We start from the raw sequence: 18442 nt of genomic DNA on the forward strand, positions 1-18442 counted from the left end.
TCGCTCGGCCAGCGGAATGGCGCGCAGGTAGCGCAAGAAAGATCGGTCGGTCCCTCAGATGCTCGCAATTAATAAGGGCTTAATGGGAGCCGCGATCCATACGTCCATACGGCGTCCTCCTTCGGCTCGACGTTCACCCACCAAAATCGTCCGCAGGACAAAAAGCCGCGGACGAATCCGCAAAACATATCTCGCTCTTTACCGCCGCCAGGATCTCGTCGCTCGTGTCCTCGTATTCCTTAAACGCGCCGCTTATTCTGCCGGGTAGAATTATGCGAGGCAGAAAAATAGCGTTAAATTATGCGGTATAGAAAAATGGTATTTCTGTCCATCTCCGATCTAGTTTTTTTATTTTGTTTGCGAGGAAAAGTCGCTGAAGAATTTGTCCTCCGCGTGCAGAATACAGATTTAATATACAGTATTAAGATAATTTATTTTCGCAATTATCAACCTTCTCTGAAATTGGATCGATAATACACACACTGCGGCACAAATAATTTGAAAATAAATTTAAATTACAATAATTAAAAATTAGGTGATTTATTTAAAATGCATTAAATATTATAATTGAATAATAATTATATATGTGATGTAGTTATTCAAACGTTTATATTTTATTGTCTACATATCTAAAAAGGGGGAGGCAAGTATTCTGATGTTCTGATTTCTTATTTTTGTCGAATTGAATTGAATAATTTATTTCCCGGGAAAAGTGACAGAATCCGACTGCGCACAGTTGTGTGCACCCCATGTGATGCAGCTGCAGTAAGCCGTGAAAAACCACGCCTATCGTGATTACAGAGACCACTCCCATCTGTCTGCACCCTGATGCAGCTTACACGCCTTCCCCTCACTTTCATGCGGTCGCACAATTTCGCATATGGTCTTCGGAATTTTCTGAGATACGCTACTCGGCGAACGACGTGTTGGAATTCTCGTTATTTTTTATTTTTACAACTTTGTTTCTACCTCCATTCTCTTCGGCTTCGTGCTTCCAATTAGAACGTATATCGCCTCTAAATACACCTCTACTTGCTGCTCCATTAAATTTACATTCTACAGTTTTCGCATTTCACGGTTAAATCGAATTTTAAACTTCCCAACTTCTTGATCCAATTTTACATTCCTCGAACTTATAATGAAATCCGAAAGTGCACGCTATCTATGCACTTTCGCGCACTAATTCTTAGATCGTCCGGATTCTATCTAACTTCCATATGACTGCTAAGATCCTAGGCTGCCTGAATTCCGTTTCCCTCAGACGAAAGACATGGCTGCCAAGCCACGGAAACAGTGACATCCATCCCAAGAAGGGAGAGGAGGTCTAGTATCGATTTTGTACCCTCACTTTGCTGTACACGCCGAGACCAAGCATCGTGCCGCAAAATGAATCCCAACCCTCTAATACCATCCCTCTTACAGTTCCCTTTCATTCGAACAGCGAAAATCTCTGAGATAAAAATAAGCACCATGAATCTAACGTTTTGTTACATACGTAAGAGTCAAAAAGAAATTTAGAGCAGGAACTTGTACTTTGCAAATCAAGAGAATAAAATTTTTTTGCCAAGTTCTCTCTCTCTCTCTCTCTCTCTCTCTCTCTCTCTCTCTCTGTCATTATTCACGTATTGATATTTACAAGTTAAATTCCAACTTCAGAGTTTTTTAGAATTAATTTATATATATATAAGATTCATATATAAAATATAAAATTTTATTTTGAAAAGAGTGAACTGTAATTATTATTAATTTGCTGAAGCAAACACACAAAATATTAAGAAGTTAACAGGAACTCGTGTTCTGATCAAGGGACTCGGGAAAGAGTAATAGAGGGTGAAATGAGCGCCGGTTTGTTCCCAGCAGGGGTGAATTGGTGTGCGCAGAGTCTTCGAGGTATCTTTAAATTTAAGTGCCGCCATTACGGCGCTCGTCTCGGCAAACCGATTAGGTTCGCTGCCTGCGCGATGGCCGCCGCTCTCGGTAATTATATAATTGCGCGAAATTAACTCGAACCGCATAAATTGGCTGCCGTTTACGCAGTGATTAAGAGAAATAAATCGCAATTACCGGATGAGGCGTCCGCGTCTTAACATGGCGATGTCTTCGCACACGTGCATCGTCCCGCCTTTATTTTGCGGCTTGCCGCCATGCCGTTTCCCGTGGGAAGCTATCACGTTAGCTTTTCATCATTAGAGAACGGCTCAACGTTGTCGATATCGTGAAACGAACTACTTTGGATCGTTGGATGTCTATTTCTATCAATGCAGATTAACTTTAATCTCGATTTAATTTATACTTCTTATCCTTTTCGAATTCTTAGAACTAGAGAAAGACAAAAAGTTAAACCGATTCAAACTTCATTGTTCATTTTCTCAACTTTATTCATAATCAGTTAATATATCCATCGTTACGGATTAAATAATTGATTATAATAAATATCGTCTATTGCATTTTGATTCTAAATAAAATTGAAGGAAAATATACTAGAATATATCTAAGGAAAAGATCTAAACTACATTGCATTTACAGAGTTTAGAACACACTTGAGGTATGAAATAATAACGTATTAAGCTAACTATGAGACTTTTAGGAAGACATTAATTTACTTTCTGAAAATAAATCGACCAATTATGTCGTGGACAATTATTTATTCTCCTACATGCGCAACCTGAGATCTCTCTCTCTCTTTAGAGGTTTATTTTAAATAAATTAGCTGAATTTCTCTCGAGATTAATCGTCCCTCGGATAAGAAGTGTTGAACATGCGTTGATACCGATTAGCTTCAGAACATGCGATAAAGTGATGAATTATTTATTCGCGGTACAGACACGCATACGATTTTAATCTGTGGTCTGGTTTTAGATAAACAAGCTCAACGTTCTTACCCTTCTGATAAATGAACTGTGTTCGGAATGCAGCGAACCCGAGGCAGGATCTAAAGATGCTATGGTTTAAACCATTTAGCAACTAAGATACCAGATTCTAAGGTACGCAAAGTTCAAAAAAATACAATATCATGGATTTATCAAAACCAGAGACTATATAATTTGGATTATTGCGTATCTGTCTAAAAGAAATTTGACATAGGATTTAAAATAAAAATAAACACAAATAAATAAATAAATTATCGTAAGATTTAAGGGACTTAGAAGAGAAGATTAAGAAATCTAGGATCTCACTATGGAAATCCAAAATATTTAATTTGAAATCCAGGAAACTTTTAAAATCCCAACTTAGGATAAAAGGATTATATTTATTTATGTACATATATGTATATATATAAATTTCTTTTTGGAGCTAGGACATTCTTCATAAAACATTCTAGCGCGGCGTAATCCATCGGTACTCCCGTACGCTTTCTGGCACGCGCCTCGAAAATGGCGTCGCACAATGACGTCACGTAATTCACCGTTGCACGAGAAGAAGGGAAAGAGAGACTCCTCGGGCCAGCCGGGGATGGCCAGTCATCCTCGATTGGTCAGCTTGCGAACGGAGGGAGTGGTCGAGCGGTTGCTGGTTATATCGATCTCTCGAACTCTCTGCTTGCTTCTCTACGAACTAGACAGGTCGCCGCATTGGCGAACTCGCGAGATTCATTGTGTCCTCTTCGTCCTTTTAGTCGTTCTTTATTCTTTTTTTAATCTTCCGGTTCAAAATCTTGAAAAATTCTCGATATTCTTGCATTATATTTTTTGTATATTTTTATATGAAGAATGTATGAGGAGATATTGAAGATATAAGCTACAGATATTATTAAAGCTATTATTTTGCAATAGATGTTAACATTTCGCGCTTTGAGATAAAAAAAATGAAAAATTCTTATGCTTTATAATCGTCAAGTCTATATGTATCCTGCATTATCGTTTTCTCGATCGCGCTCTTCTGCTTGTTCTTTGATCTTCTTGCGTCTCTCTCGACTTGCACCGAATGTAAAACGAAGACGATCACCTTTCCGCCCGTGACCGCTCGAAAAACGCGCTCGGCGTTCAGAAACAAGGGCATCGAGATTAAATTAAATCGAACACCCTCGCTCTGCAAAAAGTGAGGCTTCGACCCTTGCTATCCCTTCATCGGCGAGGGATGCGCGCAAGGGACGAGCATTGTGATGACCCTTATCAATGGAGGGAAGGGTCAGACCCCTCGCCGTCTGGAATCCAATATACTTGAACTCGTTGTAAGCCTGGTCGACTGGCGCCCCACTCGAACTCGTATGCACCGATGAGCGACTATTAATTACAAATTAAACTTCCCAAATCTCCAGGATCACCGACGTGTGTCGGGCGCAATATTGCACACTGCCTCCTCCCTCCCTAGATCAGCCCTAGATGAGAATAGAAGTCTATGGACGCTTGTATAGTAAAAACAAAAGATCTGATCTTTAGCTCGATAAAAATTTCATATATCTTATTCTGACAAAGTCAAAAGAGATTATTATATTATCACGTGAATAGAAATACGTGTAAGAATATTAATTATCAAATTTTAAAAACGATGCTATACATATTTCACGAGAGACAAAAAAGAAAGAGACAGAGATTCGATAATAATTATATTTAATGACTCAAATTAATATTTCGGACGTATTCGGTCGTTAAAATGTTACCCTGGGAATTAGACACGCGTGCCACATCCCTTGTGCCGCGTCTTGTCGCAAACACGAGGGTGACTCCGTGATAATATAGCAAACATCGGGCAATATTGTTCGGGTTATTCGACACACCATTCACCGCCCTTTGCCTCGCCATTTTCCTGGCATCCTGAACTATATCGGTTTCGCATGTACGGCGAAAACGCATATGTACACCACTCGCATAAATTGTCCCGGCCGGTGACACTTATGGCGCGCATTACTCGGCATTCGTGGTGTCGCAGGATATATTGAATTAGGATGTCCTCCCACGAAGATTATACGCCGGCGGTTCTGTTTAGGATTTCTATGTGAAGGATTAACGACGTCACAAGGATTATCATGATGACCACGTTGGAGATTATCGCGTTTCTCAATAACTTTCTATTATCAGTAAAATAATTGTGAGAACTATAATTTTGAGAGAGAAATTTGATTCACAACCATCATGATACTAACATAATTATTCATGGATCTATTAAATTATTTTATTAATAATGATTTATTAATAAATTGTTATTATTATTTATTTACCAGTAAATATATGTAATTTACTAATACATAACAATATTTACCAATAAATCACAATAATCATCTTTACGTAAATTATATATATTTGAAAATCACACAATAAGACAATAAATGCTAAAATAATACGTTAATTTATATTATTTAGCTCAATCGACTTTTGTATAGATTTCGGTACAAAGACAAGCATTTCGTGAAGGAGTCGCGTGCCGCGTTTATCGTATTCTTAAGAAATTCAGAACAAGATGTTTCCGTTTGAAACCTCAGGCGCACACAGATCAGCGAATACGAAGTTACGGACGGACGCACCTGTTATGAATGTTCCAACATTCAATATCGCGATATCAAAGAGCACTGCGAGATCCCGCACGAAGAGGAATTCCCTTTAGTCCTACCGACAAAGAAGTGAGGCGTACAAACTCCAAGGAAACGAAACGTTCTGTCGGAAATTGCCAAGAATTTCTTCGCTACGTTCGACGCTTACTAAAATTTCAATCGCGCAAAATAACATTCTAAATAAATTAATGGAGTCAAGGCCACGATAATCAGTATTTTAAACGGAAAAAAACACATAATTTCCATATTTTCACTTTTCATATGTTTTTAGATAAAGTTAGCTGCGTTTTTAATTTATATGATCAATCGCGTGAGAGACCTTCTTATTCTTAACTACATTATTTTAAGTACATAAATTAGAATATAATAATTGTATATAGAATATATACAATTATTATATTCTAATATATATATATATATATATATATATAGTCCTTGGTTTCATTTCAAATAAACAGACAAGTTTACTTCACTATGTTTTATGCTGATAACATTACGTATTTCCAATATCGTTTTAGTCATCACATTCTTTCTAGAGATATAACATTCGTTATATACGCATTGAATTAAAAAGGGACATCTTCGCCACAAGTACATTAATCAAATAGTTAATTTATAATAACTTCCAACACACAATATCTAAATAATTTAAATAAATATTTCTAACAACAGATTGGTACATACAAACTCGTACAGGAGAAGATTCCACTTCAAGTAATTCATCATTTCTTCGTAATAGTCAATCCATCGCGATAATTTTCCAAGATTGTTTTCCTTTCTATATACCCGCCAATCCCTTCCTTGATCATTTTCTGGCTCAGTGACTCTCTCGATCAAATAATACTTTGCGTTCCATGCGACGCCGACGTTATTCACTCACACGACCGAGCTCTTTGTGTTCGCACCACGCGCGTACGTATGTGCGTACGCATTCGTGCGCCAATATGGCGATGTATCATGGGTCGCACGTTGCTGAGTTTGAAGCAGGTAGATACGTCCACGTGCCGACACGTGCGTATCGATGGATACAAACTCTCAATCTCCCGTATCACGTGCTGGCAATTCACGATGTCGAAACGTCGATCTGTTGCACGATAATCGAACGCGCGGCTCGCTTGATCCGATCAAGAAATATTAAAGAAGAAATTGAAAAGAGATATATCTATGTAGCTTTAGGTACTCTTTGATCGTTGTAATGGTTTAATTGAATCACGCGTTTCAACGACAACATTTTTATTATTTGCTTTCTTTTATTTAATCTGCCGAAATAATTCTCAAATTACAATTACACGAGTGTCTGTGTTCAATTTTAAGCGAGGATATCGCTTTTGATGAATAGTATTTTACACGGAGTATCCTATATATACGAAATAACATATGTATTAAATTACTAAAATTATTCGATGATTATACAGCAACCTCGCGCCTCCCTAAATCACTTAAGAATGCTATATATCGGCGACGGTGATCTGTCGATTCATTCTTCGGTGTATATCGAGATAAGAGATAAATTCGACCACAAAGGACATGAGATCTTAACTGGCCGGCGGCTTCGTGACATCAGACCCCCATCTGTCCACTCGTCCGTCTGTCCGTCGGTTTGTCCGTGTTGCTCAGCGGGTGCCATCACCAGTTCTGCACCCTCGCATCCGTCATAACGTTGTCTCTCCTTACCGATAAATAATTTCGAGCAACGACAAGAAACGTCTTTCAGATCGAAAAGCAGTTTGAAACAGCTGATCACTTGTATAACGTTTAAGGATCTCTCACTGTAGTGCCAGAAGCCTTTCTATAAGATTGATGTTTTACTTGGTAACATTGCACTTTCAGGCAACTACGAAACCAGCTGCTTCAAAATCTAAGAAATGTAGAATTAAAAATAATAAAGTCTGTACGTGTAAATTATATGTATGTATATATAACAAAATTTAGATTTCAAATATGTATAAAAAAAATCAAATATATTGTTAGATTCAATTGAATCGTATGTTCAACAATATCTCTCTCTTGTCTGTTACAGGACTCGAGTCTCAAGTTCAGGATTCCAAGGACCTGTATTGGTTCTAGGATCGAGCGTTGATCGGCAGGAGGCATGCGATTTCCTTAAATTCAGAAGACGACTGAAGGACTGTGTTTCGATTAATAAGAAAATTTAATAATGCGATCTAACGATATGGATCGTAAAGACGCGAATGTAGCGGGAACGAGGACTTTGTTAAGCGAAAATGACGACTGAGACGTTCGTCGTTGTCATGTACATAGTGTTACCTACATCTTTTAAGGATCTACTATTAGCATAAAACAGATAGTATTAGACGAATACTTGCGCGCACTATTACCTTTATAGTGACTGCAGTGTCTGGCGTCGTGGAGAGAGATTGGCCGTAAGAATACGGCCGAGAATCGTCTTCAGCTGGTACAATAACGTAGTGCGATTTAAACCGTCAAGGCATCTAAATTTTCCAAATAATTAATATATATATCTTTGATTTTCTTTTCTAAAATATTGAGTTCGTAAATTTGATATTTTATTAAAAATGCAATGGTTAAATAATAACGATCTATGCACATTCGAAAAATTACTAGAAGCAATTTTAAATTTAAAGAGCGAGATTTTTTTTAATTTTTTAATGTCGAGATCGCTGATTAGAACTAGGAACGAATTATTTGACAAATTTAGCTGCCGACTTAAGTGAAGTATTTATTGACCAATGATCTTGCCATATATATAAATATATTATTATATTATTAATGTATCATAAACAATAGGCGCCGCAAATATTCTAAAATCTCCCCCGAGTTAGCGAATTAAAATAGTTATTATCCGACGAGTCAACTCTATTATTCTTTGCACCCCCCTGGTTGCACCTCTCGCACATCTTACCTCTTCATCTCTCAAAATCTTTTCCACCCGCTGCTCCATCGTTTAGTAACTGTCCGGTATAATCACCGTCGTATTACCTACATTAAGCACATCGTATCCATCTCATGTTATATCGCCTGTCTAATTGTTAAATAAATAATTCGCATATCACATCATTTGCTTTTTCTATATTTACCGTCAATATTATTTTTTCTTCGATTAAAATCAACGTTCCAGTGTTTTGAATTTTTCACAATTTTCAGATTTTTTTGTTTTTTATTTTCTTGATTTTCGTAATTATTATTTCTACGAATTCGTGTCGCATATACGGAAGCGAGATATATATTTGTCATTTTTCTGGCCAATAATTTGTTTTAATTGACAATATATGTATATTTTTTAATCTATATATTTTTTTTATTAACTTTATCTTTATAATGTTTATTAGTTTGAACCTATCAGTTCCTAAAAGCTATTTTTAGAAAATAGTATTTTATATTTCTGCGGTTCGTTACACGGGTTAATTGCACACTGTTAAATTTAGTGGTGTGCTTCAGACGGGAAACTAATCAAGCACGTAATAAGAACAGGAAGTTTAATCTACTTTCTGTCCAACCACAAGTTTCCATCTCTCCTTTTGAAAAAGTGAAGGTAAGCGAAGTATTGTAAGTTATTACCTATAACATGAAACATACTGCCAAAATTTTGGCACTAGATCTATATATATATTGTCATTTTTTATTATCTACATTGTACCTCCTATGAAGAAGTTACATCTTTGATTAACCAGAGAAAATGCAAAGAGACACTTTGTCTGCCAAAAAGTTGTACAAGAAAACTTGATGTTCTGCATGTAGCGTTAATAACTCGAGGGCATTAATTTAAGTTCGTATAACACGTGGGCTTGCGCATTTGTTTTCCCGACGCAGGCGGAAGTAACGCTAACGAGATGAGAAAACGAGCAATTAACTTCGTCACTTCGGCCGGAGGAGGAAACGTGCAGATGATCGACGCGCGCGTTATCATGTGCAAAGCATATGTTGTCCGTAGTCCGCCGCGCTTGCTCCAAGATAAATGGCGTTTAGTAAGTTATTATTACTCCCGCGACTTTTTATCACGCATAACTTGACTTAGCAATGTGAGATTGCGTCAAGCCAAGCGTCAAATTTGGCTACAAAGAGCCAGTCAACCGTAACGTTTCCAAAAAATATGTCAATCCTTTTTCTTTCAACTTAAAAAAGTATGAGGAATGATTCAGCTTTTAAGACGAAAAATTCGATTTTTTTCTCTCTCTATATCTACACTGCAAGTAGGACTATATTCCAAGAGAAGCAATAAATTAATAATCCATCAGAATCTCACAATTTTTATGCGATGTATTAAACATCAAAAATACAGTTGATAATATTTTATAGACGATAACTCGAGATTTTTTGTTGGTATATAATGGCAGAGTGATGTTAACTAATGCGTTATAAATATTCTGTAAGGGATCGCGTTTTATCCGGCAATTTAACATCGTCGACTTTGGCCGGGACATCGCCCCGGCAGCATACATAAATCAGTCTGTTCCGTTTCTTCTATACCGTTTCGTATGATCCCCGTGTTTTCTTACGCAATCGTACATATGCCTCAGCTAGACGCGGAAAAACTATCGGCAGGAAGCCACCACGTGAGTCCCACGTGAAGAGCGAAATGCCGAGCTTCCTGATTTTCGTTATCTTTTTCAGATATCAGTCGAAATAATTCCATTTCTCATAAAACGGTGGAATAACATATTAAAATTAAAGTTTATTACAACAAAAGTCTATTTGAATAAAAGTAAGATAATCTTTACCTATAAAAGTTACAAAATCAACTTTTTACAAAATAATTTAATTTTTTGTTGATAACAATATTATACTTTTAATTCTCATATTTAATTCGTTACATCGGTGAAAATAAATTCATTAATTAATAAAAATTGATAAAAATATATACTATCTAAGAGAAAATTTAATTCACTGTGATTAAAATAATAGTTCCTACCGGCGTTTAAATACCGAAACGTAATTTTCGGAATACATTTAAGTTTCGTCGAGGCTTTCGCGCGCGAGATAACTTTTGCGCCAGTCGAAGAAGTATCCTTTGTAACGTGTCGGTCTTGTCGGGCTTGTCTTGCTTTATGAGCGGTAATTAAGTGCCTCCGGTAATGACGGGGCGAAAGGTTACCCCGTTGTTGCCTTGTAATCTCCGATCGGGTTCCGATTTCAATAAACGGAAGCCGCTAGTAAATCCAGTATATAATAAAATAAATCCTCGTATGGCAATCGAGGGCCTAGATTCTCGATTCTCAGATAAGAAGAAAACTAACATACAGGGTGACCATTCACTTTACCAAATGAAAATTAATTTTCTGTTAGCAAAAATTGAACAAAAATTGATTACAAAGTTTAAATTGCGTATATAAATTGTTTACGACACAAAAGATAATATGAACGAGCACCGATGCCATATTCTTCCAAAAGTTTAGTATAAATAGACGATAATATAGAAACACCGTGTATATGGAGAGAGAAAGATAGAGAAAGAGAGGGAGAGAGGAGCGAAATTTATTGCCACTCTCTAGAATATATTATGCTGTTGTAATTACCGAACTGGCTTTTGTTTGGTCGATAGTTTATTCACCGTTCCTATTATGCCCGCGATGAAATCGCATTTGCAAATTTATTAGCGCAATTAGCGTTAGAAATCGGAATATTGAAACGGGAAAGGTAAAATATAGTGACTTTCTCCATTAGTTTCTTTACTTGTAAACGTTTGACTATACTGTATATATATGTATGTATATATTTGTTGAAAAATCTACATTTGAAAGAGAACACTATAACGCGTAGAAATAATTTATATTGCATTTTTATGTGATGGAAATATTGAAAGCACTAGATATTTGCGCAATAAATAATGAAACACTTGCGCGGATCACCCTTCAGTTCGCGGTAATTAAATACCGGATACACGAGCTCCCCTTTTATAACCTACTGGGATGATATGGGGGGAGGGTCGAGTTGATATTGCACCAGCGCAATAAATGGCCCGACCGTGAATATGAATATTAATTTTACTTTTTGAATTTCTCAACCATTTGTCAATCTTGACACGTCAATATCTAAATTTTCGGCCTTGCAGCTGCATAAATCGTAAATCTTGAGGGTAAATGGAATTAAAATATTTTTAATTCTATATATTTAATTAATTATTAAACTAGTTTTGTCTTATAATTCATTTCCTTTCTTTAACAGCTCGTTGCACATTATTTGAATCTTTCTATAATGAATGTTTCTGGCTAGGTATATACGTGTATCGAATGTAAATAAGAATTCACACGCGACCAGGACAAAAATGAAGAAATAAAAGTATCGGAAGCTTCTCTTTTCGATTTATCGAAATTCCTGATTTACCCAAAATTACCATCGGCCGCAATATACCTTCGTCTTCACTCTGGACCCCACGTGATATCAGTGTCTTCTCCCACGAGGTAGATTTATGATCAGAAAAATCAAGGAAGGTAGGATCTTTCCTCGTCCTTAGCTGTCCCCTCTCGTCCTCCTACTGCCAACGCGCTGTGTCCACGGTAGGAATCCCCTATTACATAAACGAGCCGTATGTTCTCTCGTACATAGAACAGGGACATTCGGCTATCTCTCGTGGCTGACATAGGCGCAGATAAACGCATAGATATAAATAATCGTGGTCACGCTGACAGAAGTCTCTCCTCGCTTCTCCTCCTCTCCCTCTCGCACAAGAGGCTACCTGCCCCGCGGGAGACCCCTTCAGGATAGATCGGAGACGATCGCGCTAGATCTTCGTGTAGTCGGCCTGGATCATCGGGGAATTAGGGGGCATGATTCGAGCATTCCACGGCGTCGCGATCCTCGGCGGGCCTTCGCAGGAATGGAACCGGTCAACTACGATCGGCGGGACATCTTTTCCAAAGACGGAAGTCCGGAAACCACTGATGGTGTACCGTTAAGCTTGTTACACAACAAATCGATAGAGTTATCTTTCAACGGATTTTACGCGAAAGAGTATATATCTCAAAATATAAATATCCAGATTATGAGCCAATTAATAAATTAGACATAAATAAAAAGAATATATTTTCTATTAATATAAAATCTGCAATTATTTCATTTTATAAGAGAACTTATATATAGTCGGCAAAAAAGATTTACTTTTATTTTATTTTATGACATTGTCGATATTATTAAATTTTAACAATAGTTTATTTTTTTTCTAATTATGAAAATATCGAACTTAATCGACAGTTCGTGAAAACGGCTCTCATAATCCTATTGTTCACTGCGTCATTGAGATACGACATTGAAGCGATGAGGAATAAAATCTAAGTCAAGGAGGCTGTCCTTCCTCTTTCTCATCTCGTCGCCGTGCGCCAAGGAGCCGACAAGCAGCTGCGGAATGTCTTCATTAAAATACTCGGGCTCATCATTTATGCAGAGCAAACCCGCAACGAGGTGAGCGCCGAACGATTCCAACATCAACGAGATTCGCACAGCATAGTTTCTTCAATTTCACTTTCCATCGTTCTGATGACAGATACGAGAAAAAGTCACTTGTCTTAATTTACTATACACTAAAGTAGTAGATTTCATAATGTTTTTCTTATGTTAAAATTTTTACGAGTATCTTAATTTAATTCGTCAAAAATTTGATTAAGGTCCATTCTTTTGGATTTTTATTCTTTGCAAGTGTCAAATTCTAATTTCAGCTCTAGATAATTTTACATTTATTTAATTTCACATTACATTTAATCCAATATTAATTAAATTTAATTCTTATACATTTTACAGCGATATCTAATTTCTGAAACAAATAAATTTAATCATGCATCAATTCTGTATATTATTACATCACAGAAGTAAGAATGGAAAATCGTTCGAGGATATAAATGTCATCGAGTGGTTTTATTGATCTAAAAAAAGAATTTTGAGCAACGTGATTTATCTTCTCGCGCATTGTCCAAAGCGCATATCGGCATAACAATAGTTACGCGGGTGCATCGTCAGGGTGCACGTGGGTTTCATTTAAGAGTCCTACTATGGGCAAGCACCAAGAGATCCCCACTCGTTTTCCAGTCACGTCTCATTTCGCACATTCAGCGTATCACGTTGGGGTTCGTCGTTCACTAAAACGCTCCCGCGAGAAAGCAGGTGCACGTTGTTTCGCGAAAAATCACGCGAAATCAACTGCATTATTGAGCCTAATGTTCGATATAAAATTAATAATTATAATTTCTATATAAATTCCTACGGCAAAAAGTGGCTCCCAGGTCAAATATGCTCTATGAGTTCGAGATACATTCGGTATTGAGTTATGATCCAAGATCAAAATCCTCGATCCGATCGATGAAGCGACGTCGTATAGTCGCGCGCTCGACAAAGCCCCGAAAAAATCTCTAAGAATGCCGACGGGCATTTTTCGGCGGTGTCACCTCAGAGAAGGCTCGATGTGCTCCCTCTCTTCCACCCTTCCTGCTCTCTCTTTCCTCACACGTCTCCGTGTGTGCGCTCTCGTATACGTTCGTTTTGTCTCCCTCCGTAACTCCGTGTTCTTTTCGTTGCCCGCGCGACTCGTCTAGGCAGCTCCTCGTTATCTACCTGCAGCACGGGCCCAGAGGGGGCTCCGGGTAGGGCCCCGTCGTCGGGCACATAGGCATCTCGTGTTCCCACGGACTCGGGCCCCTCTGACGTACGATGTCCCGAATGCGCGACTACAAGGCGTCCTCCTTCTCATCGATATCATCGATTTTTTTTTCTTTTCTCTCTCTCTCTCTCTCTCTCTCTCTCTCTCTCTCTCTCTCTCTCTCTTTCTCCTTCCTTTCACGCATTTCACTGGTTCCGTTCGCCTACTCGCTCTTTCTCCCTCTACCCTATCCTTCCTGCACCTTATTTTGAGATCTCACGGGAAACCGGTAGCTCGAGGTCGTCGTCGGCGGCCTTTGAGCAACTTCCGGATCCCTCGAGAGACTTCATTCGCGCTATGCGCTCTTGCAGCCGTGCGAAAAGGATTTACGTACAAATGTAAGTATGATACACGTAAATCTACACACAAACTAATCAAGATATAAATATATTTGTTTTATATATTTATATGATAATGTGGTAGAGTTTATTAGAAACTTTTATTATCATTATTTTTTTTTATAAATATTTGTGTCCTTTTTTTTCAAACATATTAGAACAGAATAAAACAGAGATATGCAAGAAGAAATGTGTAAACATAATCTATATAATATCTATGTATATCGTATTTATTAATATACTGGGGAAGTCGACAAGCGAGGAATTCGTCTAACAAATGCATCGGAAGTTTGTATAAATCATTTGGATACAAGTTTCAGTACATTGCCCAGCTGTCTAATATGCATACAATGTCACGATCGCCGTATGTTCGTCCCTTTGCGAAATTTCAGCGTGGACAAGTTCGCGTTGACGTTGATTTGCGCCCTTTGATAGCCGATATAACCAACCGGCCACCACGCAAGTTCACAAAAAATGTTAAACTACCAATATCGACCCAAGTTTGATGAGAAGATACTTTTCGAAAGCTTTTTAGGAATATTTATAATACACATTGATACAAATATTTATGTAACTTAATATAAAAATAAACTGCACGGAAACATCTAAAATAAAATAAATGTTCACTTTACCACATAATTATGTAATATTTGTGTTTAAAATTGTATTTGTTTCGAAAATATTATATACATTTTGTAAATCACTTAGGTATTTTTCTAATTCGTAACTGTGTTTTCTTGCAGCATATTGAAGTAACAAAAGCAGATAAACATTTAATTAAACTTTAATGGGATTCCATTCGTGGCTTCCTTGTGTTTCAATCTTAATTTGATTTCCATGAGACCATCTGGTTCGTGCCATTAGTAGCATGGCAGCAATAATTATCACAAGAAACCAAGATTTCTGTAACTTTAACAGAAAAACAAATCTTTTAAATTATTATATATAAAATTGTAAAGATCTCAATACATTAAAATGTTTAAATATTTTATATTTCAAGATCCAGAATTCACAAATCCCGAAACTTTTTATTAATAGAGAATATCAGATTTCTTAATCTTTATGATTACGTCTACCTTAAATCATCTAAATTAATTTCTCTGAAATTTAGAATTTTTGGATTTTAAGACTGTTCTTTTTTTTATGATTTGAAAACATTTTCTTTATAACTTTCACACAAAACTTTTTCTCTTCCGAAAATTGTTAGACGCACAATAACGGACACTATAGTTATTCAGGGTAATGATGACCATTTACAATCAACATGATCACTGCGATTTTCTCTCAAATAGCTTTATAATCCACGATTAACAATCTTACCTGATGCTACTGCGGATTTCGATGTATTTATATTTTATACCGACGATAACAACTATGCAAACAAACTCGCAGTTGCGATCCACAATCAATGAAATTCACGCCCATCTTTCCTCTAATTTGCGATAAGTAATCCACGAAGTTTACGTACTTTCTTACGTAGTTTCTCCTCTCTATTATAAAGTTTAACGAATTTTTTACGAGGCTAATAGAATACCGAGCGACGGACAAATTAAGAAGAAAAACAAGAACTTTGAAAACTATCGGCGAATTCGCAGCATACTTTTTCGCAAGTTAAGTGATTGAGAAAAAAAGAGATCCAGGAAGCCAGCAGCGATCTCGATTCGAGCCGAAGTCAACGGCGATCCTATCGGCCTTAATCGGTAACTGATCTTATGCAAATCCGCGGTAGCACCTCGAGAATTCGGAGAGAGAGAAAAAAGGAGAAGAGAGGGGAGGGCCTCTCGGAGGCCGCTTTCCTCGGCGTCCGCGTCGTGATCAGCTGCCCGAGATAAAATCTTCGCTTGTACCGTGCTGTCTCCGCGCCGGACCACGATCTCAATACACGATCGCGTTTACATCTTCACGCTGCACGACGGATCGCGATTAATTACATCTTTTTACTCCGCGTTAATCGGTGATGCATCAACGTCAGTGAATTGTATCGGAGAGTTGCTGAAAAAAATCCATAAATCCTTATATCTTTCTTCGTTTCTGGTGCTATTGCTACTGTAAGACGGATCACTTCGTGGTGACCGTAAACTGAAACATGAACGGAGCCATGCCTGTTATGCGAGGCGAACCTTACGGGATTAACCACCAAGAAGCGAGGCGGAGAAGACGAACCCTCGTTTCGAACGTTCATCTCTCGCGAATGTCAAACCGCACGACGGTCCAGGAGGCGGTTGTGTTGATACGTACGCCCGGTACATACGTATGTACGTATCTGAAATACTCTTCGTCCCCGGCACGGCGGACAGGAAATCGTCGTTAGGCTCGGCGGAATTCAACGAGTGACGCCACAAGTCACCGGAATTTGAGCGTCGCATAGCGGGGGCACAGCACGAGCCGCGCGCGAGTCTCTTTCCGAGCTGAATTCTGACGGCCGTGAATCCTCGGACTTCCCGGTGGACTCTTAGATCCGCATACTCGAAAATCGACACGCCGGCAACGTCGTTGAAGATAAAACATTGAAGAATCCATGTAAAGATGTAACAAACATTTTAAATCTAGAACTACTGGAGAGAAGCATCGCGTGCTTGTATACGTGTTTCGTGAAATTTTGTGAATTTTCATACTTCTAGATTTTTTAAGACACCAATCTTTAAATTCTTATATTTCTTTTTAAAATTGCGGATTCTTGAACTTAAATTTCTAAATTTTTGCATCTTGGATTATTCGAATGCTCATTCGACCTTCTCACGCGTTTGCATTCTTGCGTGCCCGAGTTCGCAACCTCGTATTACCGAAAACGAGGGTACAACCGGCGCGAATCCTTCCTCTTATTTTTATCCCGCAATGAACTTCCGAGAGGCGACGGGGGCGGCGACGGCGACGGGTGAAGCACGGCGCTTTTCGATTGTCGATTTAATCCCCGCTACATCCCTCGAAACCGCCGGCCACCCCCGCGCACCCGGGGGCACCCTTCCTTCCCCATCAATTATTATCGTCCTTCTCGTCCTCGTAGGGCCGACGTCGACGCGGCGTAGGCGCCCTACGATTGGGCGCCGGGACGCCCGGCGTCGTCATGGCGACCGACCCTCTTCGACGAGGGCCGCGTAGGGATGGGAGGGCGAATAACTCGCGAAAACACGTAAATTAAACGCACTATGGGGGTTGATGGGGCGGAATGGGGCCGAGTGGGTGTCTCAGACTGTGAAACATAGCCGTCATAAGCGGATATTAAAGCGTCCTTCCTTGGGGCAGGGTCCTTCCCGCAGCTCTGAATCGGCTCGTAAACGCCGAATAAAAATTTTCATCCCCTTCCGAGATACGTTTCCGTCCCGCACCTCTCATTCCCTTTCCCTCACAGTAATGAGATGAATCTTCAGGTGAATATCTCTGGGGAGATGTGTTTCTTTTCTTTTAAACATTTTGGATTATTTGTCATAAGAGAGCCAATAGAAGAATCTTTATCCTACAAAATAATAAACAGCTTTCTAAATGTTTTCTAGATAAACTAGATATTTCGTTAATTTGGTGTCAAGTTTTAACGTTTACCTACTTCCAAGAACAAAGGAGTTTCCTTCGTACTAAATAAATAATGTGTAACAGCTACTAAAATACATATAAGATAAAGAAAAATCATTTTCTACTTTTATCTCTACTTATCATTTTATGCTACGGCATAATGTAAACGATTTTCGTGTTTGATTGCTCACGAAAGACAAATATTGGAATGATTAGTACTGCTGATACAAGTTCGATATGTAAAAAAAATAAAAAGTGCGATTGTAATCAGGTATATACGATGGTGTACGTGTGCATAATCAGTTTCTTGAATGTTCACTTTGTACTCGTCGCAAGCTGAATGTCGCAGGTGTCTCGTGACGACGACGTGGCCATTTGTACGCATAGATTACCGTCACTCGTCGTTTCGGGTCGACTTTACACTTGCTTACAGTTCCAGTTCCGCAGTCACCATACATGCGACGCTCTGCTCCGATCGAGCAGGTGATCACCGGACGTCGAAGG

At 38.4% G+C, this 18442-nt stretch overlaps 1 protein-coding gene across 6 annotated transcripts in view; it reads left to right on the forward strand.

The window, feature by feature from the left end:
* Positions 1 to 8316, forward strand: part of Vg (transcription factor vestigial) — a 45734-nt gene extending 37418 nt beyond the window's left edge. For 4 of the 6 annotated variants that reach the window (XM_077426738.1, XM_077426756.1, XM_077426748.1 and 1 more), the window contains one exon: positions 7509 to 8316. In XM_077426738.1, the coding sequence (XP_077282864.1) occupies positions 7509 to 7644 (136 nt within the window). In that variant the 3' untranslated portion in view covers positions 7645 to 8316. Of the gene's footprint in view, positions 1 to 2859; positions 2985 to 7508 lie in introns of those variants that run through there. The other 2 variants (XR_013260293.1, XM_077426768.1) reach the window with 2 other exon arrangements.
* Positions 8317 to 18442: the final 10126 nt, after the last annotated feature.

This window comes from Temnothorax americanus, unplaced genomic scaffold (genome assembly GCF_048541705.1).
Source record: "Temnothorax americanus isolate GAGA-0224 unplaced genomic scaffold, ASM4854170v1 Scaffold1, whole genome shotgun sequence".
NCBI lineage: Eukaryota > Metazoa > Arthropoda > Insecta > Hymenoptera > Formicidae > Temnothorax > Temnothorax americanus.